General features: G+C 37.3%; 1 protein-coding gene across 1 annotated transcript in view; it reads left to right on the forward strand.

Moving 5' to 3' along the window:
• Positions 1-465: 465 nt before the first annotated feature.
• Positions 466-26,745, forward strand: part of plppr4 (phospholipid phosphatase related 4) — a 40,390-nt gene continuing 14,110 nt past the window's right edge. The window contains exons 1-4 of the mRNA XM_002933790.5: positions 466-895; positions 15,642-15,827; positions 25,274-25,403; positions 26,443-26,638. Of these exons, the coding sequence (XP_002933836.2) occupies positions 818-895; positions 15,642-15,827; positions 25,274-25,403; positions 26,443-26,638 (590 nt within the window). The 5' untranslated portion in view covers positions 466-817. The remainder of the gene's footprint in view (positions 896-15,641; positions 15,828-25,273; positions 25,404-26,442; positions 26,639-26,745) is intronic.

The raw sequence follows: 26,745 nt of genomic DNA on the forward strand, positions 1-26,745 counted from the left end.
TATAGATGTTAATGTTCAACTGAAGATGGGTGCATTTAAACAAGGGTATTAAATAAGAAGAAATGTAGAACCACATAACTATCTTGGCTACGTGTGATCCTGTTTATACCCATATAAATTCATTTTATTTATTCTAATAGAAAAACAAAAAAGGCAATATAAATGTTTCTAAAAGTTTTATATTTATAAAGGCTGACAAAATCTTTCTTTAGAACTGAAACAGAGCCACATGTGTATAAAAATCCAACAACAAAGGTTACAGTTTAGTAATTCTAAGTATATCCATTTACAGGAGCCATGCAATGCCACAGGCAATGTATCAAGCCTGATGAGGAGTTAAAATCCAAGAGTAATCCCTTAATATGGGAGCAGGATGACCCGACAGAATGTCTCTGCTCCTGAGTGACAAATTTTGCATCATCTGTCAAGTGGAAAGATTGATCAGATTGGAGCAGCAGTCACCTCCTTGCACATAAACCAGGGCAGTTTTTTTTCCTATAGCTCTTTTGACGTCAGCCCTCGTACAGACAATAAGCTGTGAATTCTAATGCTGAAACAAATAGGGCTCATTGGAAGCTACAGCAAAGCAAAGGGGTGTTTTGTGGAAGCCATTACTGTCTCTGAAAGCATAATGAATAATTTTCTCTAACTGTGTGGGAACTTGTATTGCTGCAAGGGGAGAAAAAAAGGAATGCTGCACACTCCATAGGTGGCACTAGGGAATGGTACATGAGTACTGAGCGTTAGGTTTGCTAAAGGAAGATCATTTGGAATCTGTCTGCCAGAAAGAAAGGATTGGGCTGAAAGAAGAGCAGACATGTCTGCAAAGGAAAGGCAGAAAATGAGAGTTACAAAGGACAGCGTTACATTGCTGCCATGCTTTTATTTTGTGGAGGTGAGTATGTGTGTGTCGAATCTATGGCTTTGCTGTGTTGTTGTTTTTTTGCCTTCTTGTGTCTGGGAAACGTGCTGGTTAATGCTGTATCTGTATGCACACAGCCTGTGTGTTGTATTAGTGGCTTTCACAGCTACACAAAATACACATACTGGGGATGCTGCACACATTGCTTTAGGTACAATGCAGGTGTTTGAAGCTACAGACCCCAATGAGCAGTTATTTACTGGATCACTGCATTTCTTTTTATGTCATGGCAATTACATCCAGATTTCAGCTTTGTCGGTCACAAATGTATTCTCATTTAAAATAATTAGCATTTCCAGAGGGGAAATGAATAAGTGCAGCAGGGCATCAGAGGATAAAACGTACATTTTTTTTTTTTTTTTTGCTGGGATTTGCATGTCTTTGATGAAATCACATATATGCTGGTGGAAGATTCAGAAAATAGCATCAGATTAAAACATCCATCAATCTGCAAATGATTTTTATTCAATGTACATGTTTCGATAGAACATATGTGATTTTATTGGTGCTAATGTATATTCTCACATGGGTTTGTGCTAAAATAGCCAAATAACCACATTCTGTGCAATGTTTAATCAGTGCTCCTCTCATAGGTTTCATTTTGTTCAGTAGGCGGGGAAAGGGGAAAATCTTTTGACAGAAGAGTTTATGAAGGTCACATACATATACCGATTCAGAAGGCCACTGTCTGTGTTTTAAGATTAGCCTGGTGATTAAAATGACTGAAATTGCATTTATTAACCAGTTCCTTTCCAGTTAAACGATAAGCATCTAGGGTTTATGGTGTAAACATCTAGCATAGGTTGTGGCCTTAAATTAAATCTAATTGAATTATATAAATGCAGGGTCAATAATGAAAACCCTGTATTGGATTAGTTTGTTACGCTCTTACATACTATGCAGTACTGTAGAAACTGCTTGTATTGTGATTTACACACATATATAAACGACAACAGGGCCTTGTATATGACAGTTCAAGCTGCCCCGGAAAACCTGTCCACATTAAATCAAATCCGCTTGATGTGGTATAGATAATACAGAAACATTTCTCACATTAAAAATAGCATATAATACAGCATAGCCAAATTGATGACAGTAAAAAATGGATGATGCTAAGAAAGGAAGTAACCATGGAAACGGTGCAGTGGATTATGGTCCCACCAAACGTACACAGCACTGTAAGTTTCACGTGCATTAAAGACATAAAATGCATTTTGGGCTGATTTATGTTATGGCTACAGAGATTCAGAAAATTTATTTATTTTATCCATTAGAAGAAACCATTTACTCAAAGCTTGTTAATAAATGATAATAGAAAACAGAAAAGTGAGCAAGAAATGAATACAAAAATATATAAACTGCGCTAAGGCCCAAGACTTTAACAATCAAAATATTGAGAGAGGTAGTCATTGCAGATTCTAACATAAAGCAACATATTAGCCTCCTCCCCTATCAGCTTTTAAGATGAATTTTACTTAAAGGGGCTATCACCTTCAATATGTCCTATTCTTAGCAACTTTTCAGCTGGTCTTCATTTTTTATAGATCTTTCTCTTCTGTCCACCTCCTATTTATATTCCAGTCTTTCATTAAAGCCACTGCCTGGTTGCTAGGGTAAATTGGACCATAGCAACCAGATAGCTGCTGAACAATTTAAAATTGGAAGCTGCTGAACAAAAAGTAAAAAAACACAAAAAAATAAAAAAATGAAGACCAATTGCAAATATAACTGTCGATATGATACTAAAAGCTAAGTTAAAGGTGAACTACCCTCTTAAGGGTTATGACACATGGGATGCATTTTTTTCTCCCTCATTAATCTGTGCTACCCTGCACCCCTACTTTCCTTACCTCCAGTGGGAAAACATATGCAATATTTCTGCTTTCCGAAGTAGCCTGAAGTTGCCTCACACAAGAAAACTTCTGTATATTTTCCACCCAGAGTTTCAGATTGCTGCCTGCCACAAATAGTCCTTGGGCCCCCTGTACCTGTTCTGATCATTTAAAAACTTGGGGTGGTGGATTGGGGGTGGGGTTGTAGTATAATATAGTTTTTTTTTTGTGTAATCGTCTCTATGTTCTAACTTTGCATTAAGACACAATGCAATTAATGCTCTTAAAGGGCACCTATCACATAAAATTGTTTTTTACTTGCTCACCATGCACCTGCACTCCTCCTGATCCATAAGTCATACACATAATGAGCAGAGTGAATGTGCATAGTATCAAGCTTGGGCACTCACTCATTATGTGCATGTACCCCAGCATGGCCGCCACAACACCGGAAGCTCCCTCCCAGTGTGGAGGGGACAGTAGTCAATAAGGCAGTTCTTTAAAAAATACTATTATCCTCAACTGGAGCACAGACTCTTGTCAGCCTACTCTCCAGACAGAGGATACAGAGATTTTATGTGATTGGCACCTGGAAACAAATGTTATGCAATTGATGCCCATTGTATTTTTATTATTATTATTTTTTTAACGCTTTTATTTATAATTTTTCAAATACAGTAAAAAAGATGTTTACATTTTTATATAACATCTTTCTAGAAACAATTTTATCAGTGCAACCATAACAGGCAGAGAATTTCACACTCTAAAAATATTTTTTCCGTACCCATCAAGATCAAGCCATCAAAAGGTATGCCCTTGTGCATATATAAATATACACACACACAGTAATTATACTTTGACTTGTCTTTTAAGTTGAAAACAGGGGTCATTTACAAACTCAAGGACAAGTACAAAGCCAGAGCTGTCAACCTGACAGCTACATGACCACGTGCCACCTGATACCCGAAAGTGATGTCACACACGGGCGCAAAATCTCAGGTGAAACTGAAAAATTCTACCCATGTATGCACAAATGCATCAAATTACATCACCGAACCTTTACTGCGCATGCGCACCCAAAATTTAACATGGGACTTTATGAGCCTACGGAAAAATCGTGAGAATGCTGCTGGGGGATGGGCGAATGGGGAATGGGGGAGAGCTTCAAAGTTGGGTAACTCCCAAATGAATAGTGGGGGTTGACAGCTCTGCAAAGCCTTCAAAAGCTACTTACAAAGGTAGCTGCACTTATAAACACTCGTGTTTTTTGCTAGTTTTGGGGGCACAATTTCTTTTCTCCCAAGTGGGAATGTCCATTAGGTTATACAGTGAGAGTTTACCATGTACAAGATTATTTTTGCATTTCCTTTACCAGGGTTTAGCATGCAACAATTTTAGCTAAAGGTTATTAACCCATTTTACCTATAGGTTATATGGCCTTTGGGTAAAAACCCCAAACCTGTGTTCCAGGAACAGCAAGGTTGGGAACACCTTTTATATTGTTTTCTGCCTCAGACCTTGGTGACCTTAATCCAATTGTAAAATTTGAAAAAAGCTTTTAAATAGGGAGAACATTTTCACTTAAAAAAATTGATACTGATGAAAAACAAATTGAAATTTGAAATCATACAAAGGGAACGAAAACTCAGCCTTTGATTAATCTGCACCTTTGTCTCTATTTCTTTCAATAAGTGCAGTGTCTTTTAGATCATTGCTGATCCCAGCTGGCATGTCCTGCTACAGCAAGGGTAAAGCATGATTATTTTACTCTACTCATACTCAATACAGTGTTTTCCACACTGAGGACCAGGATCACATGTTATGTTTGCTTGTAGATCTATGAAGGCCTGAATGCAATCCTAGCTCCTCATACATTCAGCTTTGTTTTCAGAGACCATCTAAAAAGTTTTAATATATTACATTCCATTTGGTCTTGTTTTTACTTTTCTGTAGCTATAACTTAAACATATGAACTGCCTAATAAAAAATTGTAATCTTGGATGTGATTTGGGGTAAATTTTATATGGTGACCATTAAAAGCATGTTAACCCAAGGGTAAATCCCACATCCCGCAGCAAGGATGGAGCATCTTGCATGTCTTCTGTGCCATTAATAAACTCATAAATTAAAAGTGGCACTAATTCAAAACCCAACGGTACCCTAGTTATAACCTTAGTCTAATTAGAGGATGTTACTCTTGCCAACTACTTTTGTACAATGTTTTCAATGTCTCTCAGCCAATTCGTTAGCTTTGCACAATTGGGGCTTGGAAGACTAAAAGACCTCACTTAGAGTAAACATTTACATGGAACTGTATCAAAAGCATTTGCAAAATCAGATTATATCTACTGCAATGACAATATTCTACTCACCACATTGTTAAGGGATGTAAATTTTTGGAAAAAAAATCTCCAATGACCCCATACAAGATACGGGAGGGTTTTTAAATTTGTTAATTTCAAATCTCAAAAACCTGGCACAGTCACATAATCATTCCCCACATTCTCCTCCACCCCAATCCTGTGTTAATAACTCTCTCTCTTCATATATCTTTTTAGTCATATCATAGGATTAATGAGTTTCTGTGGTAAATTTATCTCAAATGACTTGTGTTTTCTACTCCTTGTCCAGTTAACTCTTTTTATTATTCTGCCCTCAATACTTTGTCCTGTGCTATTTTTTGATCAAACAATACATGAAAGGAAGTGCCAGGGCATAGGATATGTTCTATGCGCCATATGAGCTTTGCTCCTTAAGTTCTTAGCAGAGGACACAATGTGCACCTCATTGATCAGCTTCAAAAGCAGTTTGTTGGAGTGGCTAGTAATTACAGGGATCCTATATATGTGTTCTATTTATCCATAGTGAACAAGCAAATAGGAAGTGACATCAGTGCACACATGCCGTAAAGTGACTGTTGTAGTAAAGCATGTAACTAATGCTGCAAAGTGATTTGTGCCATAAATTGATCACTTTTTTTAGTTACATGCTTTACTGCAACTTCCTATTTGCTTGTTCAGTATGGATAAATAGAAAATGGGGTTGGTTAGCATGGTTGCCTTGAGAAAGGTCACGATGGGGACCGAAACGTAACGTTGGCTGTTCATGTGTTTTCAATACCTGATTGATCTTTTTGGAATATAACTCGGTGTTGCTGGTCTTTTTTTGTATATATATGTATGATTTTTGTGTCCACAGAATTTTTCATTAAAATTCACACTTTTGTGTGGAGAAACTTGATTTTGTAACAGTGACTCTGTATTGTGCACGCCTCATCGGCAAGGGGAGGGGGAAGTGGCCCAGTGCCTAACTATACTGTCCATGCCACCAGTTCTAGACCACTATCAGTAAGGGCAATGTTAAAGATGGTGCTAAAAAGGACCCTGGGCTGGAGTATTTTTTAGAGAATAGGAGTGCCTGTCTGAGGGTCAAGGTTAGTGACTATATTCACTGAGGGATGACTAACAAATTGGCACTGCCCATGAAATAGCACTTTTCCCTTTTACAGCCTAAAGTTTTACCAAGCTGCTATCATTTACACTCAGTAAAATGTTCTAACAAATATCATATCAGCCCTTTATTATTATTGCCCAAAAGCCACCCCATTATCCAAAACCGCCACCTAATTGCCAACTCTGAAAATGTAGTATTCATTTTCATACAATAAGATTTATTAGGGGCAGACCTATCAAAATTTGAAATTAGAGAAAAACTCACCCACTTTCTAAGATTTCCCAAGATTTTAGACACAAAAAAAAAAAAAGGACAGTGTCATAAGCTGTGCCAGTTTTTGGTGTTTTAGGTCTGCCCAGCTTTGCAGCCCAGACAGAGAAGGACCAATTACCCACAGAATTGGTAGTATCACTTGCTTTGTTGATCGCTAAAAAGGGAATATTTGCTTGATTTTGCGTTATGCATTGGAAGCTAAGCTTATGTTTATTATGCTTTATATCCATTCCCTCATCAGTCTGTTTATTGTTTTGGCATCAGAGAGTCACATTAACACAATCAAAGGGAACAAACCCTATTTAACTTTACGTTCCATTGGGCAAAGTGTTTAATTACACCAGAGCTTTAGATAGACTTGTAATAGCTATGTTGAAAAGGGCAAGTTGTGATGCTTCAGGAAATTTGGACAGTGTACTTTCAGAAGAATCTTTAATTTAGGTTTCATGTGAATTGTGTATTGACCTGCCTTTCAAACCTTTGTCCCAATGGCAATATGTAATTTATTTAGATGAATCACAGCTGGAATACAGGAGGGAAAATGGGTTGTTAGCTTTTAAGTAACATATTTAGACATATTTCTGCTTGCTTTCTCTTTTATTATTCATGACATAAACATTGTTTGCTTTTAAAGGGGAAATACATGCATATAATACACCTTAAAACCTTAAACCTAAAAAAAAAGTTAAAACTGTATTCTGCCTATTCTTTTAATAAAAAAAACAAAGCACTAAGCAATCACTGTTTTGTACCATATCTACCTCCCATTCCCTACCCATCAGTATGGTTTGTATTATAAATATAATGAGCTGTGAATAAACAAGCCCCTCCCTTTACCTAGCTGTAGTATACAGCAAGTTTTAAAGATAAGGTGGAGCTCATTATAATATACATGAACTGATTTACTACTCTGCCTCTACTAACAACTGTTCTGAATGACAAGTGCACAACAGGAAAATGTATTTTTAGCACAGCCTCTACAACAGAAGTTGTCACTGCCACTGGCTCCTACTCAGATAATCGGCCACTGGGTAAGGGGGCATGTATAAAGATATGTTTAGTTTACAGCTACTAGGCTAAGTTGTGCTTGTTTTCTTTCTTTCTTGTTTGTCTTTCTGTGTGGTTACTAGCATTTCATTTCAGGAAGATATTTCTGGAGGAGGCAGCGCAGAGTTTATAGCAGCTGCATGAGGCACAGTTGAAAAGGGGGAAAATCAAGATGCCGTAAAATCAGACATTATAGCAGAGTTAATGCAGTGTTTTGGTGAATAATAATTCACCAAAACAAGATCTTGCTTAAAAATTGAGCCTTCCATATACCATTTTTGACTTTTCCATCTGCTTTGACTCTCTAGTGGATGATGAAAATGTATCTTTCTAGTGGTACCCAGGCTGCACTGGAATATCCCATAGCCCCGGAATTAGGCTTTCAGACATTTCTCTGACAGTTTAAACAATCAAGATAGAAACTAATGTGGCATTAAACCAATATTACTGGTTTAGTAAATTAGATTAGCTTTTCATACAATTAAAAAAAAGCTCCTGCTATGTTTCTGCTTGCATATTATCTGATAACATAGGCCTAACTTTCTTTTAATTCTACAATTCTAACCCAGCTTTTACCAAACAATTAGTCTGTGACCTAAAACACCTCTGTTATACAGCAACCCAGCAGTCGAGTTGATCTTTTTGCTTATACCCTTCTTAAAATCCCATAGGAATCCCATAGGAGTTTTTGAGTGAGCTCTAATTTCACACTTTGATAAATCTGCCCCAAGTGGGAAATTTATCAATATCCAAGATTGATTTTTTCAATGATTTGTATAACCCGAGATGAAAAAAAATGGAATTATTGAGTTTTCTCTAATATGCTACCAGTTGAGGGGAAAAAGGTTATCAATCAAACGATTTTGTCACAATTTATTTTTTTATCAATCACCAGCACACTGCAAGGTTTTGCAATAGCGAGCAGCAAGCAGCAATTACCTGGTGTTTTCTGGATAGAAGGTCTTTCTGTAACTGGATCAACATATCTTAAGTCTGCTAAAAATCATTTAAATATTAAATAAACCCAATGGAATTGTTTTGCCCCCAATAAGGATTAATTATAAATTAGTTATGATCAAGTACAAGGTACTGTTTTATTATTACAGAGAAAAAGGGTATTTTAAAAAAATGTTAAATATGTGATTAAAATTAAGTCTATGGGAGATGGCCTTCCTGTAATTTGGAGCTTTCTGGATAACCGGTCCCATACTTGTACTATGAGAATTACAGAGAGATTATAGCATTTTCCTGTGATCCCTGCAGTGTCTAATTGGTTTGCCCCTAATATAAATATAGTAGGCTATAGTTGGTTTTAACTATGCTCTCTAAGTTGCAATGTTTAGCAAGTCTGTTCAAAGCAATGTTCCCTCTAAGTATTTTGGAATTGTATTAAAACAAATGTATTTTAACTTTAGTCAAAAAAACTGTGTGACCAGGAAACTGGGCAGGTCAAAATAAGAGCAAAAATGGTGTGTTTTCATACAAAGTTCTTGGTGTAAGCCACAATTTTTTGTGCATGTGTGCACATCTTTGAGGGAACATTGGTTCAAAGGAGGGTTGATATGTGTCCGTGTCGTTCATCAAAGGCTACATGATTTTCCCTTGTACTGTAATTCTTTGTTACAGACTATACAGTTGTTTGGCAGGTGGTAAGGAATAAGAGCAGATGATCACTATGGGGCCAATCATAGAACATAAGCTGTGATCTTATACTCAGCAATTGAATCACGGTATGATCACTGTATTATTATACGCCCATAAAGGAGAGGAATCTAAACTGTTTATTTGAGAAGAGATGAAAGGGAACAACAATGGGTTATGCCATAAACATAATGACGTAAAATAACTGCATTAAATATGGTGACTGGGCAGTGTAAAAGAAAATACATTTTTATAAATTATTTTACACCAATTTTTTTCCCAGTGTAAATAATTTTTCATATCATGATAAATGGGCCATATATTGTGGAATTTGAACCAGAGATTCATCATATTGTAAGTTTCTGCTGTGATCTAAACCAGAGATTTTAGATTATCACCTGCATTTCCCATTGTGTCTACAACAGCCCAGTAACCTTATTAGCTATTTAGAACCAGCCGTCAGAGCTCAGTCCATTTTATTTAAGGCCTTCTGTTTCATGATTTCCTAGACTGTCTCCAGTCCTGCCTGGTCCTACCTGGGTCTTGTTCCTTATTTATGAAAAACAAAAAATATTTTTTTTATTTTGCCCAAGAAGTGCAGCTATATTAACACGTTGCTTGTGCCCAGCAGCAGAAGCAATGACTATGAAAATCTGAGAAAAACACTGCACTGTGAGAAAAAAAAATGTGTCAAGTTTTGTACCTTGCATCCTGCCTGCTCAAAGTAAATGAGCCCCCTTGCAGTCGCCAATAAATATTAAGTCAGTTACAAAAATGAGGTGAAATCAGGAACATTAATATAGGGGCACATGTCACAGAAGGTCCAGTTTCAGAGAGCAAATAAATACATGCAATGCAAAGAGCTCAGCCTTGAACAAGTCTTCGGAATGGCCTCCAGTAAGAGTCGAGAGGGCAAATAGGAACTAGTTACAAGCAATAATAAGTGTATTACTAGTGAGTACCACACAGCCAGATTACTAAGGGAGACAACATTCTGGACCAGCTCAGACACAAAACACAGAATCTCTACAGGATTTTGCAAGTGCAGGTGCAATGACAGAACTTGGGTAACATTCCATTAGCCAGCTGCAGTTAGAACAATGAAGCAAATACTGTATGTAATTGGTTGCCATAGGTTACTGCCTAGGTGCAAATTTGGTCAGTATTAATAATTGTTTATTGCAGTTTGTTATATTGACCTTCATTTTTATTGGAAATAGCGACAGTAAGATATGGCATCCCCATCAAAATCTTAAGGAATGTGACCAGTTCAAACATCTAGTAATATAGTCCATTTGTCAAGACCCCCACAGGACCTCTATACAGCTTGATCCCACCCGCAGCCATTGAGTCTGCTGCCACTTTTGGTATGCCATGATAAATATGCATCCATACTATTCTTCGTCTGACCCTTTTCTTTACTTTTTCTGTAAAACTCTTCTATTTATTTCTCTCTACAAAGAAACGTAAAAGTAGAATATTGATGACTATAATAGTTGTGATGTCATGCTCAAGAGCACGTTTACGGAAGTGATGTCATGTGCAAGAGCAGGCTTCCGGAAGTGATGTCACACACATGCACATGATGCCTTGTTGAATAGTGATGAGCAGATTTTTTTGGCAGACATGGATTCGCAGCAATATCCAGAATTTTGGCAATACCGAATAGGTTTGTTGTGAAAAATTTGCGGTTGCGTCAGAAAAGGTGTGGCTGCATCAAGAAAGGGTGTGGTTGCATCAAAAAATTGTGCTTGACAAAAAAAAATGTGCATGTAGCCACGGTACCTGTTTTTCGCAAATTTTGTGCTGTTTCGCGTATTTTTTTGTAGTTTAATCCATCATTTGATGAAAAGGGACAGATTCACTCATCACTACTGTTGAAGCCAACATTTTGTGCATGTGCAAATGCTTTAGATGATGTCACTGAATGCTGGCTGCGCATGCGCATCTGGAATTTAAAGCAGAACTTTGGGGGATGAAATGAAAATCAGGAGAATATTATCAACTGACATTAAACTACCTACTGAAATTATTTAGATGGCATCCAGGTGCCTGTACTAAAAAATTTAAATCTGCTTTTATAATTTGATTTTGTACGATAAGGGAAATGTGTTTGCTTTGTAAGCTTAATAATCAACGGCTCTAGGGAAAAACTCAAGTTTTTTTATTAGCCTTCAGTTTAAAACATGACACTGGATGGATGGAGGTTATTATTATTATTATTATTGTTGTTATTATTAGCAGGTATTTACAAAGCACCTACATATTCTGCAGCTCTGTACAACAGTTGTGTACACAGAACCAATTACATACAAATACTAATCAATATGTGATCAGCAAACTTGCTAAAATACACATAGGGGCACATTTACTAAGACACGAATTCGAATTCCGATTGGAAAACTAACATTTTGCGACTTTTTCGTATTTTTTGCGAATTTTCGGCGCCTTTACGACTTTACGGAAATTGTCGCGACTTTTTCATTACCAATACGATTTGCGCTAAAAAACGCGAGTTTTTCGTAGCCATTACGATGCGCTCGTATCTTGTTGCGACTTTTTCGTATTGAGCGCTTGTAAGCGGCGGGCGAAACTTTCAGACTTAGCATGATTTTGGAAGCCTCCCATAGGACTCAATGGCACCCTGCAGCTCCAACCTGGCCCAAGGAAAGTCACCATACTGAAGCTTGAATGAATCCGAATCTTTCGTACTCGGAGCGAAAGCTGTGAAAAAGTCGCGACTTTTCGCGCAAGTATTAACGCTACGAAAAAATTTGTACGACAATTATCCGAAAAATCGCAAAATACCGATCATTACGAAAAAAACGCAATCGGACGCATTCGGCCCGTTCGTGCATAAGTAAGTAAATGGGCCCCATAGGGTCCCATGTTGCCAGTTTCTTACTGGACAGCAACTTGGATAGACAGAGGAACTCCGGGGAAAACTCTGGTCCCATTGGATGATATGGTTGATAAGAGGTAGCTAATAATACATTTCGAAGGCAAAAAGTTTGCTTGTACCTACTTAAAATTTGAAAGATGCAGTATTCTGTGTTCTGTATTAATACAACACATCATATTCAGAATTAGTTGGTTAAAAAAAACATATTGATTTGATTCTTGCAGTTCGGACATCAGTTCTCTGTTTTTTTCTCCCCCTCTATTAATAACTAATACAAAACAAAAGAGTTTTCTAGTAATTGCATAATCCCACCATTCTCATTGTACACATGCTTGGGATGCACAGGCCCCTGGAGTGGAATTAGGGTTAGCAGTTTAATGCCTAGAACAATAAAGAGTTTGTGTACTTTCAAGTGAATACTGGCTCTCTGCGCTAACACAGAGTTAATTACACAGAGTTAAAAAATAATTAATAAATAGTTAAAAATATAATTCTAAATATTCCCTCAACCATAATGTGCTCTCGTATTTCTCAAAATTTCCCAGAACACAGACGACCAGATCTAAAGGGTATATTTATTAAAAGATTTTTTCAGAAACATTGCAGTGTTTCCTGCCATTGTCGTTATATTAAATGATTTTGTTTTTCTAAAATCAGGATGAAAGAATAAACTTTGCTATGACTTCTATAGCAGTTTTTGGTGGTGAGATTTTTTTTACATTTTTCATGACCCCAATTTGATTAATGTAGAAAAGTTCCAGCTAAAAATGCAAATACGTTTTTTCCATGATGGGACTGATGCAACTTTTTGTAGTGATTTGTAAGTATCACGGCAAAACAATCTTGCTCAGATTTGACTAAATCAGCCAGATAAAACTTCCTTAAAAAGCATCTTTAATAACAGTTATTTTGTCCAGGGGTATAATTTCCATTTACTGTTTCTTCTACTAATTAAAGTGAATAATATAAAATGAAAATGCATCAGATACAGTAACTCTGGTTGAAACCCCCTTGACTGCTACGAGTGAGTCAGGCTCATCATGTTTGTGCAGGCTTGTCATAACTCTTAGCAATTAAGCCTTAAAGGGATTCATTAATAAAAGACTGGGTATAGTATATTTGCCATCGTGTCCTATTACTCGTACAGATGTGCAGTCTAACGGAAGCTCCTCAAGGGCTTAATTATATTTGAATGTTATTTAGAAAGGATCAGCATTTTGCTCATTTTAAGAACAAAATGTTTAAACATTACTGGTATGTCAAACAAGTCAGGCACTCAACAGCTCTGATCTCTTTAGCGTTGTTTTGAGCAATTTGCCCACAAGGTTTCACCAGGACTTTTTTTTTAGAGAACTTTTGCAGGTATGCAAAACATTTTGTTGGTTACTATGGGTTACTACACATGTTTAAACCTTGTGCCTTTTCATTGCATATGGAGTTAGAGGTTATGTTATTGAAGGACCAATACGATCAACATGACTTTGTCCACAACTTATGCAGCCAAACTGGGCAAAGATCTACTTTTGAGCTCAAAAATATAATTTTTCTATACATAATTATTTACGTAGCACCTGATGTATTATATATAGTCTTGCAGGGCATGGCCATCTTTATTCTTGTAAAATTTGTATGTTTGCTTCAGATCCCATCCTATTTATCTTATAACTTAACCATAGAGGCTATAGATTTTGCGCTGCATATGATAGATATTGGTGGGGTAACATTAAAAAAAAGGGGGAAAAAAATCTTCTTGTGGTCTTGTAACCCATAGCAACCAATCACATGTTTCTGTTTAAACAGCTGCTTTCAAAGTATCTTTTAGTTTCATTGATATCTATATATATATATATATATATATATGTATGTGTATGTATATATATATATATATATATATATATATAATAATGAAGAATGACGGCACTCAAAGGATTTGCACATCGAAGGTAAAAATAAAGATTGAAAAATCACATATCAAATGCGAATGGTGAGGCTTTATTAGTCACCATTTGCATTTGATATGTGATTTTTCAATCTTTATTTTTACCTTCAATGTGCAAATCCTTTGAGTGCCGTCATTCTTCATTATTGTGAAAATCCTAAGCTCTGGCACCAAGGTATTGTTAAGTTTATGGGTGTGCTCCCCACTCTGGACTGTATATATATATATATATATATATACACTGTATACTGGACATTGGATATACAACAATACCCACAGCCAATGTAGAAAGAAGGAGGAAGAAGCCAGGTACAAGATGGATAAGCACCAGTTATAATTTGTGTGTTTTAGGGCAGATTTACTAAAAAAAACTGATCAGTAACTCACATAAACTCCTGAAAGTTATTTAATAGAAAAATATGATCAATTTTGCATTAATTAAGTCATAATAATTTTTATATAGAATTTTTGTGAAAGTTTTACAAAAAAAGGGACGTTATACTATAATATATATTATATTTCTCAGCAGCAGCTGTAGCTTTAGGGCACTGAGTGGTGGTGAACGTAACAATACGGAAGTGCAAGGACCTTTTATGTGCAACTGACTATGGGGAAAGTGCGGGGTCCACCAACTGCTCTTGTGAACATATATAGCCCATAGGGCTGCTGCGCCTATTGATATCTAGGAACCCCTTCAGCAATAAAATCACTTACTAGGGTACAAGATACCAGCTGCTTCAGTGCTATTGCTATTTAGGTCCAATAAGATGCTGCACAGACAGTTATCAGACTTGATCACTGATTCATCTTGACAAGCATGAACTCAGAACAAACAATTTGCACTTAGAGCAGAAAGAAATGAGTGAATCTGTGTTATGGTTAGTGTTTTAAAGAGTTCATTAAGGATACATATGAAGAATAATAGCTTTTAGTGTATAGACCTATGCTTCTGCCCTTTCTCTGCAATTACTGCTCAGTTCCAGTTACAAGCAACTGCCCACTACACTTTTGCAATTGAAGTGCTCTTGATGTGTGTAAATGTGCAGTTGACATGGATAACTGATTAAGTATTTGCTGGAAAAGTGATAATAAATGCTTCTTTAATGTTGTATTTGCTGCAACTCTTCCACTATAATATTAGTGCATGTGATCAGTTTTATATAGAACAAACGTACTTTTTATACAATACTTACTTTTGTATAAACAGATGCAATGCTAAATTGCTCCACTGTGTCTTTTTACCACAGCATGTACTTTTCCCCTTGTCATGTTGAATGTTTGTGAGTTTGCATGCCCATTGTAAAACTTTATAAAAAACCATTGACTGAATATCTGTCTAACAATATCTTTTCCTCGCACATTTACATTTCCCATACCCAAACCTGTATAAGTTTACTGCTCAATTCCCAATTTAAGTTCTTTCTACAAAGCAACAACAAATTGTTTAGCATCCACAGAAAGAGACAATGCTTAAAATACCAACATCAAATTTATTAATAAACAAATTAATAAGAGCAATTAAAAAAAAGCAAATCCACCTGTTATAAAGAAGTATGTTTATTTTAAAATTTTGATTTTGTAATATGGATAAAGCTCATATTAATGTGTTTGATTTTTTTTTTTCTCCACTAGTTGCCGATTTTGGCTTCTTCTGTGGTTAGTCTATACTTTCTGGAGCTTACAGATGTCTTTAAACCAGTTCATTCGGGCTTTAGCTGCTATGACAGAAGCCTCAGCATGCCCTATATTGAACCCACCCAGGAGTCCATCCCTTTCCTGATGCTGCTGTGTTTGACATTTGCAGGACCTGCAGCAACGGTAAGTCTGATATTCTTTCTCCCTAGCGCATTGTATACCACCAGAGCCTTCCAGGCTAAGAGATCACATTAAGAAAGAAAGGATGAATCACCTACATATACAGTATAGGCTGACATATATTATTCCCTGTGAGTGCCCATTTCAAGATTTAAGAAGACATATTCAGCTGTCAAATTGCCAGTTCTGCAAAATACTGTGGCATAATAACAAAAAAGTAAAAAAAATATAACTAATTCCTGCTCTAGGTAGAAAGCAAATACCAAACAGCCCAAACAATAAGAGGGGGCTCATATGGTATAATACTTGTAGACTAACCACATGACCAACACTTTTTGTGTATAGTTGCTGTAGCACATCCTCAACTGACTTGTCTGCCAAAGGTCATAAATAAATTTTAAAAACTTAATTCACTATATCTTAAACTTATACTATGGGGCTGATTTACTAATCCACAAATCCAAATCCGAACGGGAAAAATTCGGATTGGAAACGAACATTCTGCGACTTTTTCGTATTTTTTGCGACTTTTTCATCGCCGTTACGACTTTTTCGTAAATTGTTGCGACTTTTTCGTAGCTGTTACGACTTGCGCGAATTGTCGTGACTTTTTCGTAGCCGTTACGATTTGCTCGTATATTGTCGCGACTTTTTCGTATTGAGCGCTCGTAAACGGCGGGCAAAACTTTCAGACTTTGCATGATTTTGGAAGCCTCCCATAGGACTCAATGGCAATCTGCAGCTCCAACCTGGCCCAAGGAAAGTCACGATACTGAAGCTTGATTGAATCCGAAACTTTCGTACTCTGCGCGGCGGCTACGGAAAAGTCGCGACAATTCGCGCAAGTCGTAACGCTACGAAAAAGTCGCGACAATTTGCGAAAAAGTCGTAACGGCTATGAAAAAATCGCGTTAATTTACGAAAAAAATCGCAAAATACCGATCATTACGAAAAAAACACATTCGGACGCTTTTCGGACGTTTGTGGATTAGTAAATGTGCCCCTATATGTTGGTCAGTAAAAAATGGCTAAGACACAGGCTACTATATCAATAGAACATTTTTTTGCATTTTCTGCTGCTATAATAAACAAAAGATATGCACCATAAGAAAATATATTGCACCATTTGTAGTTTGCACCAGTGTGCAGCATATGTAACAAGACCTTTCACTTGAAAGTTCACTTTCTGACAAAAGAAAATAAAATGCCTTCAAGCAGGTCTTATTTTTAGTATTTTTAATATTTTCAGCTTTTTGTTCAGCAGCTATCCACTTTGGAATTTTACAGTTACATGACTGCTAGGGACCAATTTTAGCAAGCAAGCATTGGTTTGAACGAGACAGTAGAACATAAATAGCAGAGTACCTGAACAGAAAGATAAGTAATATAATTGTAGCCTTAGGGCAGGGGTACTCGGGGAGATTAGTCGCCACCTGAAAGGTGAAAGAGGCAGAAGATGAAGGCAAAACATACTAAACACTCTCTAACATACCAAAAGTTAACTTTATGGTGAATAACTTTTTTTAAGAGGGGATTCCTACTTTATGTATTTAAAATAAAAGGAGACATTTTTAGTGGTAAGACATAAGAATATTTTAAGGTTACACCATCAGCTGGCACCTTCTGTACACTGAACTACTGCTGATTTGTGGTCTCATTCTTCTCTAGCTACTCTAGTTGGCCACAGGTCAAGGGCATCATTAACAAAGCTTGGGACAAGGTGGGGCACAAGGTGCAGAACATGAGCACAAAGTACCATTGCATTATATGTTGGCATATGGGCTCCTAAAACAAAGTCCACTAAATTATGCCTCGCTCTGTATCCAACACTGCCCTGCACTTTAGCAGTTCAATTTACACAGTTGGTGGTAGGTGGGCAGCGTAGGTGTCCTTTAGACCTCTATTACCTCCCCCCTCCCCCAGCTGAGTGACACAATGTGCTATTGAGCCCTGTACCCAAGCATTAAGTACAAAGCTCCCCAGTTCCTATCATTTCAGCCAAATCAGTATTAGATTGCTGAAAACAATCATGTGACAACCACAAAGCACAAAGATCAATAATCATCATTTAGTCAAACTGACTGAACCCAATGACCTGGTAACTCTGCGTGCGGTCCATTGAAAATGTATGTGCTATCATCCTTTAGATTTTAACCATGCAAAGAATGTTTCTTTTAGTCAGTATGACAAGTTTTATAGGATGGAGTGCAGGACTGTTTACCTTACTTGAAATCTGTGCCAGGCCAAGTACAATGTCAGGCCAAGGCAAAGTTTAAAAAATTGATGCAGTTGTTTAACATGTACTCCTCGATTTTCCCCCCACTGTATCACCCAGAGCTTTTCTAGGTTGGAAGAGTAGCTGCTCTACCCCCAATGCCCAAGAGCCCTGCCAGCAAGTGAAAGACAACTGTAAGATGCTTCAGGAGGCCATACACGTTAAAATCTGCTACTTATCATTTACATCAGTTCCTGCCCCAGTAGAGCTTTCCCATTCACACACAGTAGGGGCAGTTTTAATCAGAATGTATATAAATGTGTTACTCTGCCTGCCTGAGGCATTCATTCTCCAAGGCACTTTGTCATAGGCTGTACATATAAATAAGTGCCTTGGAGCATAAAACACGTCAGGCTTTTTTTGGACATGTAATGATACTTAATAAACATGTTTTTACTTTACTTTAATTGAACCATCATCATTGGTATTTTTTGGGGTGCCTTTCCAAGATTTTGTGATACAGTTTTAATCAGAGCCAATTATCCTGCTTTTATGTTTGTGGAGTGTGGGAGGAAACCAGATTACCCATGCAGTCAGGAGAAGAACATACAAACTCCTTGCCCAAGCTGAAATCAAACACAGGCTCCAGTGCTACCCAACCCCTAAGTGCTACTCACTAAGCTGTCCCATTATCATTTATAACCATTGTAACCCCTATTTGGCTGTAAAAACAGGCAGCACCAGCTACAATAGGTTTAGAGCATGGGGTACATAGGACTCAATCCCTCAGATGAGCTTTCGCTAAGTGGACATATCCCGGGGTGTAGTGCAACTACAACTCGCTGATGCTGTGTACAGAGTAAAATAGCAAATAATGGACGCCAGAAGGTTTTTGCAGATGAACAAAAGATAACTCGGTTTATTGTCCCAGAAAATTAGTTCACAGGGTTAGATCATACTCACGAAAATGCAGAAAATAACAGTAGTACACTCTGAGGACAACAAGAGAGGATGCCCACTGGTTTATCCCACCTCTTTTCGAGACTGGGCAGGGTAAAGACACCTGGTCAGCTCGGCACCACTATGGAGGGCAGTCTGGATAGATACCTCAGTCCTCAGGTTGAATACCTTTAGCTTTAAGGAATCCCTAAAGCTGGATCAGGGTTTGGGTACTAGCCTGTATCCTGTGTCTTAACCGTGGCCCTATGCAAAGGCAACAGCGCCTGTATGGAGGTATACTTCCAGCTAACCTCCTGGTTGGAGCCAGAAACTGCTCTTGCTTTCTTTTCCTAACTGCCTCACTTTCCTAGAAAGTGTTCTACTGAGTGTAACTGTATAACTGGTCCGCATTCATGGGGTCCCTGTCCCGACTTCTCTAGAGTGTAGATGGATACTCTAGGGTAGAAACGGCTTAACTGTGGCCCTGTTGATCCCAGGCTCAGTGGACCTTCCACCTGAGACACCAGAGGCAGCCAAAGAGAAAGACCCACCCCTTTGCGAAACACTATATTGGAGTGCAAAGGGTGGAGTCAACCTGTAAACCAATAAGGCACATGTGCAAAACTATAAACTGGATACATGGGTCTTTGCCCAGTAACAGCATAAACTAGGAAGTTGTAGGTTTTAAAGCTATAGGGGCATGTTAACCCTATGGGTCCCTACACCATAAATACTATACTTCCCAACTGCCATTTGGAATATGTGGATGTTTCAGCCCATGTCCTGATCCATGCAGTCCCTGTTTGTTAAAGAAGATGGTAAGGTAGCATTACAGTGGGGTGCAAAAGCAAGTAATTCTAGTTGCTTACCTCTTACACTGGACTAGAGCTTCTATACGAAATATGCAGAACCGAGAATTTCCTAATGCTGTGCCGCCATTATCTTCCATGTTTCATGTCTCACCTGAACCTGCATTGGGGACGCACCTGCACAGTATTTGCCAGTTTATTCTATTTGTGCAGGTGTTGTTTCTACCTTCAGTTCTCCTGTTAAGTGTTTTAGTAAAGCACTGGATAACTGCTAGTGCAATACAAATATACATACCACTATTGTGCCCCTTGGCAGTCAAGAAGCATGGGCTGGATGGTGTTGGAGACACACTATGGGTACACACTATGGTCAGATCTATTAGGAGTATGAAAGGAAACCCACACAGACTCAGAGTGCCGCCCTGCAGTAGAAGAGCTGAATTTTTATTTAAAAAAACAGAAATTCTGGTCTTAAAATTACCAGAGGCTGCTTTTTTGCTACCCCTGGTAACTAGCCACTCTCTGCCACCTGAGGCAAGGTTCTCACCTAGCTTCATGGCAGGAGCGGCCCTGGAACAGTATATAGTTAATGAGCACTGTGTGACTTAGCACTGTACAGTTATTACCTGCCTATCTACTCAACAATATATCTAGAGAAAAACACACAGTGGGGCTCCTTTATCAACACTGCAAATTTGCCTGTGGGCAGTAACCCAAAGCAACCAATCAGTGATTTGCTATTTTCAGCTCTAGGTAGAACAATAAATGCAACAATTTGATTGGTTGCCATGGATTACTGCCCACGGTCAATTTTGCCCAGTGTTGGGTAAATGACCCCCAGACTGACAGTAACGAGCCTGGAAATGATTGGACCTCACCTTCCTTCCTTGCAAATATATATGGATACTTCCGGCATATGTACTAAGCAATAAAAATTGCTTCCCCCGAAATCCTGCAAAATGTGAGGTTTTATATGCTTATAGAAGATAACAGAGGAGATTTATGGGCAGATTTATCATAATGTGAATTTAATACATAAAAACATGTTCCATTCATTCATAGGGGATTTTTAGAAGCATATTTATGAAATGGTGAATTTTAACTTTCACCCAAATACACTTCTAAAAATCCCGTAGGAATAAATAGAACGTGGGTGAGTTTTTATGTAATAAGCTCTAACCTCACATTTTGATAAATCTGCCTCAGAGTATGAATGAAGTAATTGCTCCTGGGAGCAAACATCTAATCATATAAGCTGTTTATGTCATAAGGCCCTCTTTTATCAAAGATTGTATAGGAAGTCCCTCTTTCTAGCAATTCCGGCTCAGGCCTTTGTCATTATCTAAGCCAGTGATCCCCAACCAGTGGCTCGTGAGCAACACGTTGCTCCCCAACCCCTTGGGTGTTGCTCTCAGTGCCCCCAAACCAGGTAGTTATCATTGAATTCCTGACTTGGGGGCAAGTTTTGGTTGAATAAAAACAAGATTTACTACCAAATAAAGCCTCCTGTAAGCTGATAGTGTGCATAGAGGCTACCTAATAGCCAATCTTAGCCCTTATTTGGCACCTCCGTAAACTTTTATGGTGCTTGTGTTGCTCCCCAAGTCTTTTTACATTTGACTGTGGCTCACGAGTAAGAAAGGTTGGGGATCCCCTGATCTAAGCTCTCAGGGGCATAATTTGTGTCATCTAACCAGAAACTGTCTCACCCATAAATGCTACATAGCTTTGTGTTATTGTGATAATGCTGCAACCTGTTTTCTTGCTGCAACCGTTTCTTTGCCATTCATAAATATTATGCCATTTAAATTTGGATTAGCTAATGTATTAGATTACATTTTTTAACAAGGATTTTCATTAGTGATGAGCGAATCTGTCCTGTTTCACTTTGGCAAAAAATTTGCGAAACTTTGAAAAGATTTGAGGAAAATTTGCGAAATGCAAAAATGACGCACGCAACAATATTTTTTTGGCACTGTGAATTTTTCCGCAGAAAGTAGAATTTACTGGTCACCAATTAAAAAGCAAACATCTTATTGGTTCCTATGGGTTACTGCACCTGGGCAAACTTAGTGCCTTTTATTACATATGGGGGTTAGTGTAATACAGGGTGACCACATGACATAAATTGTATCCTTGGATAGGAATACACATTTTTGCTCTTTTTTGTTATAATCATTGTACAATCACAGCAGTTTATATGTGGTTGTTTTAATTTCTAGTAAATCCTCTAGAGCAAAATCTTCTATTTTTATACTGACACTAAGGGGGCCTATTTATTATGCTGTGTTAAAAAACAGCGAGAAAATTTGCCACACATTGCCAGGCTTCACCGTGTAAAAAACAAAGTAAAATCGGCATAATTTCTTTACGCGTTTTTCTTCCACCAGAACTTACGTCAAATAATGCCTTAAATCTGGCATTCACACTGCGAACTTCTCTGTTTATTTTACACAGCTTTTTACACCATTTTTTCGGAAAATTTTGTTTTAAACAGCATAATAAATATGCCCCTTACAGTTTAATAAAGGTTCCCAAACTATAGGTATTTGGCCCCTATAAGGAGATCAGTGCCATGGGCATGGTTCTCAAAGCCTTGGAATTATATCTAAAGGTGCATTCATTTATGAGGTGCAGTGTGCAAAATGCAAATTTCAAACACATCGTCATTGGAGCTCATTTATTAAGGTAATTTGCACTTGGGCAATAACCCCTAGCAACCAATGAGTGATGGGCTTTTTCAGGCAAAAATTTGATTGGTTGCCATTTTTTGCATTTTACTCAGTGAAAAGGGGTCAATACATACTTGGGGCCACAACTTGAGGTTCAGCCTACTTAATAACTGGGGTTTGGGTTATTAGAATACATACTTGAGTCTTCTTTTTTAGCCTTATCTCTGTACTTATTATCTTTTGTACTATTTATCATTCTTTTGCTGATACAGGTATAGGACCCGTTATCCAGAATGCTCAGGACCAAGGGTATTCCGGATAAGGGGTCTTTCCATAATTTGGATCTCCATACCTTAAGTCTACTAAAAAATCAATAAAACATTAATTAACCTCAGTAGAATTGTTTTGCATCCAGTAAGGATTAATTATATCTTAGTTGGGATCAATTACAAGGTACTGTTTTATTACTACAGAGAAAAAGGTAATCAGTTTTAAAATTCTGCATTATTTGATTAAAATGGAGTCTATGGGAGATAGGCTTTCCGTAATTTGGAGCTTTCTGGATAACGGGTCCAATACCTGTACCAACCATATATTTCCCATGTATTTTATGTCCTAGATTAATGATACATACTTTGTCACTTAATATCTTAATATCTTAATATCTGAAGCTGTATTACGTGTAGCAGCTGATCTGATCTAAGTAGATATAGTCAAATGTTAAGACTTGGCATGTCACCTGAGTAAATATTTAGATGTTTGCACCAGTATCAATTTGAAGTAATTTTACATGAGTGGGTTTTATTCCAAAATATTACATACAATGCAAGTTGATGCCATTTGTTTCTGCCATTTAATTTGCAGAAATTTGCTATTTTTTAAGTTTAACACACAAATAATGATAATTTCCTTGCTATTCTATTCATATGCCACCTTACTGCTTTATATTTTCCATGGTAGCTTCTACCTCTCATGTTTTGTAAAAGATCTTTTAGATCATGTAATAAATAAAGCAATATGTCAGCTGAGGTAGAGACACTTTCAACACTTTTGTATTAATAACTGGCATTTAATAATAATAGTCCCACTTTGAAATGCTTTTTATTTAATACTCTTTCCAGAATCAAAAATATAGTACACTGAAAAGGATCAGGGATAAAATGTAATACATTTCAAGGCAATGAACAATCACCTAAAAGCAAATGTATAATTTTCAAACTACTTCCTTTGCGTCTGAAAGCCTTTTTAATGTTTAGTTATTTATCTCTTTTTTTTTAAGTACAAATTATGTATCACAAAAATCAGATTAGATTTCCAGAATGAGATCAGGAATAGAGTTTTAAAGCAACACTTTCGATGTCTTCATGGAAATGCATTCCATTCTGGAAAAGCCCTTATCTGAGTAGTTAGCCCCACATTAACTTTCATCAGGGGTTAACAGTTCAGGGTTATAATAAAATCTATGTTTTTTGTTATTTCTGGAGCTAAACAGGGTAAACAGCAATGTTTGGTACCTTGCAAGGTAGGCAATTAGAATACCAGTGCCCAGATAATCCCTCTACATCAGAGATCCACAAACTTTTTTACTTGTGAGCCACACTCGTAATTAAAACCAAAAGCAAAATGTAAGTACAGCACAAGCCCTATTCATTGTATTCATGTTGAACAAGGAGGTATTCTGCCCATTACAGATGGGACTTACACAGAAGGATCTTGTTTCAAAAAAATTGATTTCATTTGTACATTCTCCATGTATGTATGTATGTATGTATAACTTTATTTATAAAGCGCCACAAGGGTACGCAGTGCTGTACAATCTTACAACATACAAAATTACACACAGGGAGGACAAGTGTTATAATAAATACAATTAATAAGTATAAATACACAGGGAGTAAGTGCCATGTGGTATGAGACACAGTAGGAAGGAGGTCCCTGCCCCGTAGAGCTTACAATCTAAGTGGTTGGGTAACATACAGGCACAAATTGGAAGGTAAGAGTGCACTAGGTATGGGCATTTGCCCTTAAGTGCAGGACTGGGCAAAATAATGTTTTAGTAATTACATAAAAATCATGTAGGCTGCATGTTTTTTTAATTGATGTATATTGCAAAGTTGCTTGAATTAATGTTTACTTTTCAAAAACCTTAAGTTGTGTTGGGGTGGAGTTCCCCTTTAATTATAGTAGCCACTTATTGATATTCTTGCAACTATAGTTGAATGTCTGCTACAGCACTATTTTTACCTACATCTGTAAAGTTTTTTTAAGCTTTTCAGCTGATGTTTGTAACAAATATAAAAGTAGCAATACAAAGCATATGTGCAACAAAATATATGTAGCTCATTCCATCATTGTGTAGTGTTACAGTATACTGATAATACTATATTTTATTTATAAAACATGCCATAAAACATTACCATAAATAGATAGCAAGAGGAAAACAAACAAACAAAAACAAACTTTTTACAAACTATGCAGAAAGCAGAAGCCATTAATGCGGTGCCCTGCTCATGGGGGACTGTGTAATCACTGAGGTGTTGGTTGGTGGCAGTGTTATTGAAAAGCATAGAGAAATGACAGGCAGCACCATACAGTTGTAAACTGACCATTTAACCATTTACATGGGGAATATCTTATGTACCAATCCCATTTTAAAGGACTAGCATGGAAATGTATAAACTCTATGGGTTTCTTCTTTATTCCCTTTTCCTCTGCAAACACTGTTATCTATTTGTGTAAGGTTACCTCTCTGTTTTAATATGTATTATCTACAGCACAAATAATGATCACTTACAGTTCTCCTTTTCCCTTCAGATCATGGTAGGAGAAGGTGTATTATACTGCTGCTTGTCTAAGAGAAGAAATGGAATAGGAGCAGAAGCCAATATAAATGCTGGAGGATGCAACTTTAACTCTTTCCTTAGAAGAGCTGTCCGATTTATAGGTATCTTTAATTATTTCTACATTACACAGATTGCTACCATTTCCCCACTGTGCCATACATGATAGTTTGCTGCTAAAAGAAATGACAGTATATATAGCACTGCTGAACAGGGGAAACCGCAGGTCTAAAACTGAGTGCAAAGAACTGGGGAAATCCTGTAAGAAGCAAAGGCAATGTGCATAGTGCATTTAAAAGCACATATTGTGCCGCTTGCAGTTTGCACAATGCCTGATTGGTTATAAGTGTCCCCTACTCAGTTTAAGTGTCCCCTACTTTAATTAAGCAAATTAACTTAATTTATTTACAAGTTGGCAGGGGAAATTCTAGACCCTAAGCTGTCTTGAAGTGCCTCTTGTAATGCAGCCCCGTCTCACGCCCAGCACTTACTTTCCAGTGCCAGAGAGGGTCCAGAAAGGGCCACATCACTAGTGCAGAGAGCGCAATTGTATTCTTTGCACTAGAAGAGCTAAATTTCTGGTTTAATAACTGGAAATACAGCTCTTAAAGTAACCAGGAGAGACTTTTTGCCTTGTCCTGGTAATGAGAGGTGGGCTGCTGCCTGAGACGGTTCTCTTTTTGCGTCATGGCAGGAGTTCCCCTGCAGCCTTCCAGCAGATATTGTGAGCAAATTTAGCAGATGGAATAATTGGTGGCTATATATATATATATATATATATATATATATATACATACACTACAGGCTACAAAGATTCATAACTGTGAACTCTGACTTCTAATATCATTATATTTTACAACAGGGGGTAATTTATTTAATACACAAGTTTCAGTGGGTCATGTAACAAAAGATGTCACTAAGCGCAGATTACATCACAAATCATCACTTAAAATGATATAATTTACAATATGTTTATAGCTCTTGTATATTATGTATAGTGGAACAATCTGGTTATCCCCTTACAAAACCAGCAGGCTTTTCTCTATCAATATTTTTTTCAACACTTAAATTTTCCATAAATAAGTTTTTCTGCAAATATTTTTCTTAAGCGCTGCATGCTATTGTGTTTTGTTTATCTTGTAGGGGTCCATGTTTTTGGATTATGTTCCACTGCTCTGATAACTGACATTATTCAACTCTCAACTGGCTACCAAACCCCATATTTCTTGACTGTGTGTAAACCTAACTACACTTCTTTAAATATATCCTGCAAAGAAAATCCATATGTTTTGGAAGACATTTGTTCTGGCTCGGACCTTGGAGTTATAAATTCTGGGAGGTATGGAATTTTGAAGCACTGTTCATCTAATACTTTTGGAGGTAAAGAGTAAATAAATATTTTGAGTCAGGAATTAATTAGCTCGTTTGTGCACATTGGCCCTCCAG

Source organism: Xenopus tropicalis, chromosome 4 (genome assembly GCF_000004195.4).
Source record: "Xenopus tropicalis strain Nigerian chromosome 4, UCB_Xtro_10.0, whole genome shotgun sequence".
Classification (NCBI taxonomy): domain Eukaryota; kingdom Metazoa; phylum Chordata; class Amphibia; order Anura; family Pipidae; genus Xenopus; species Xenopus tropicalis.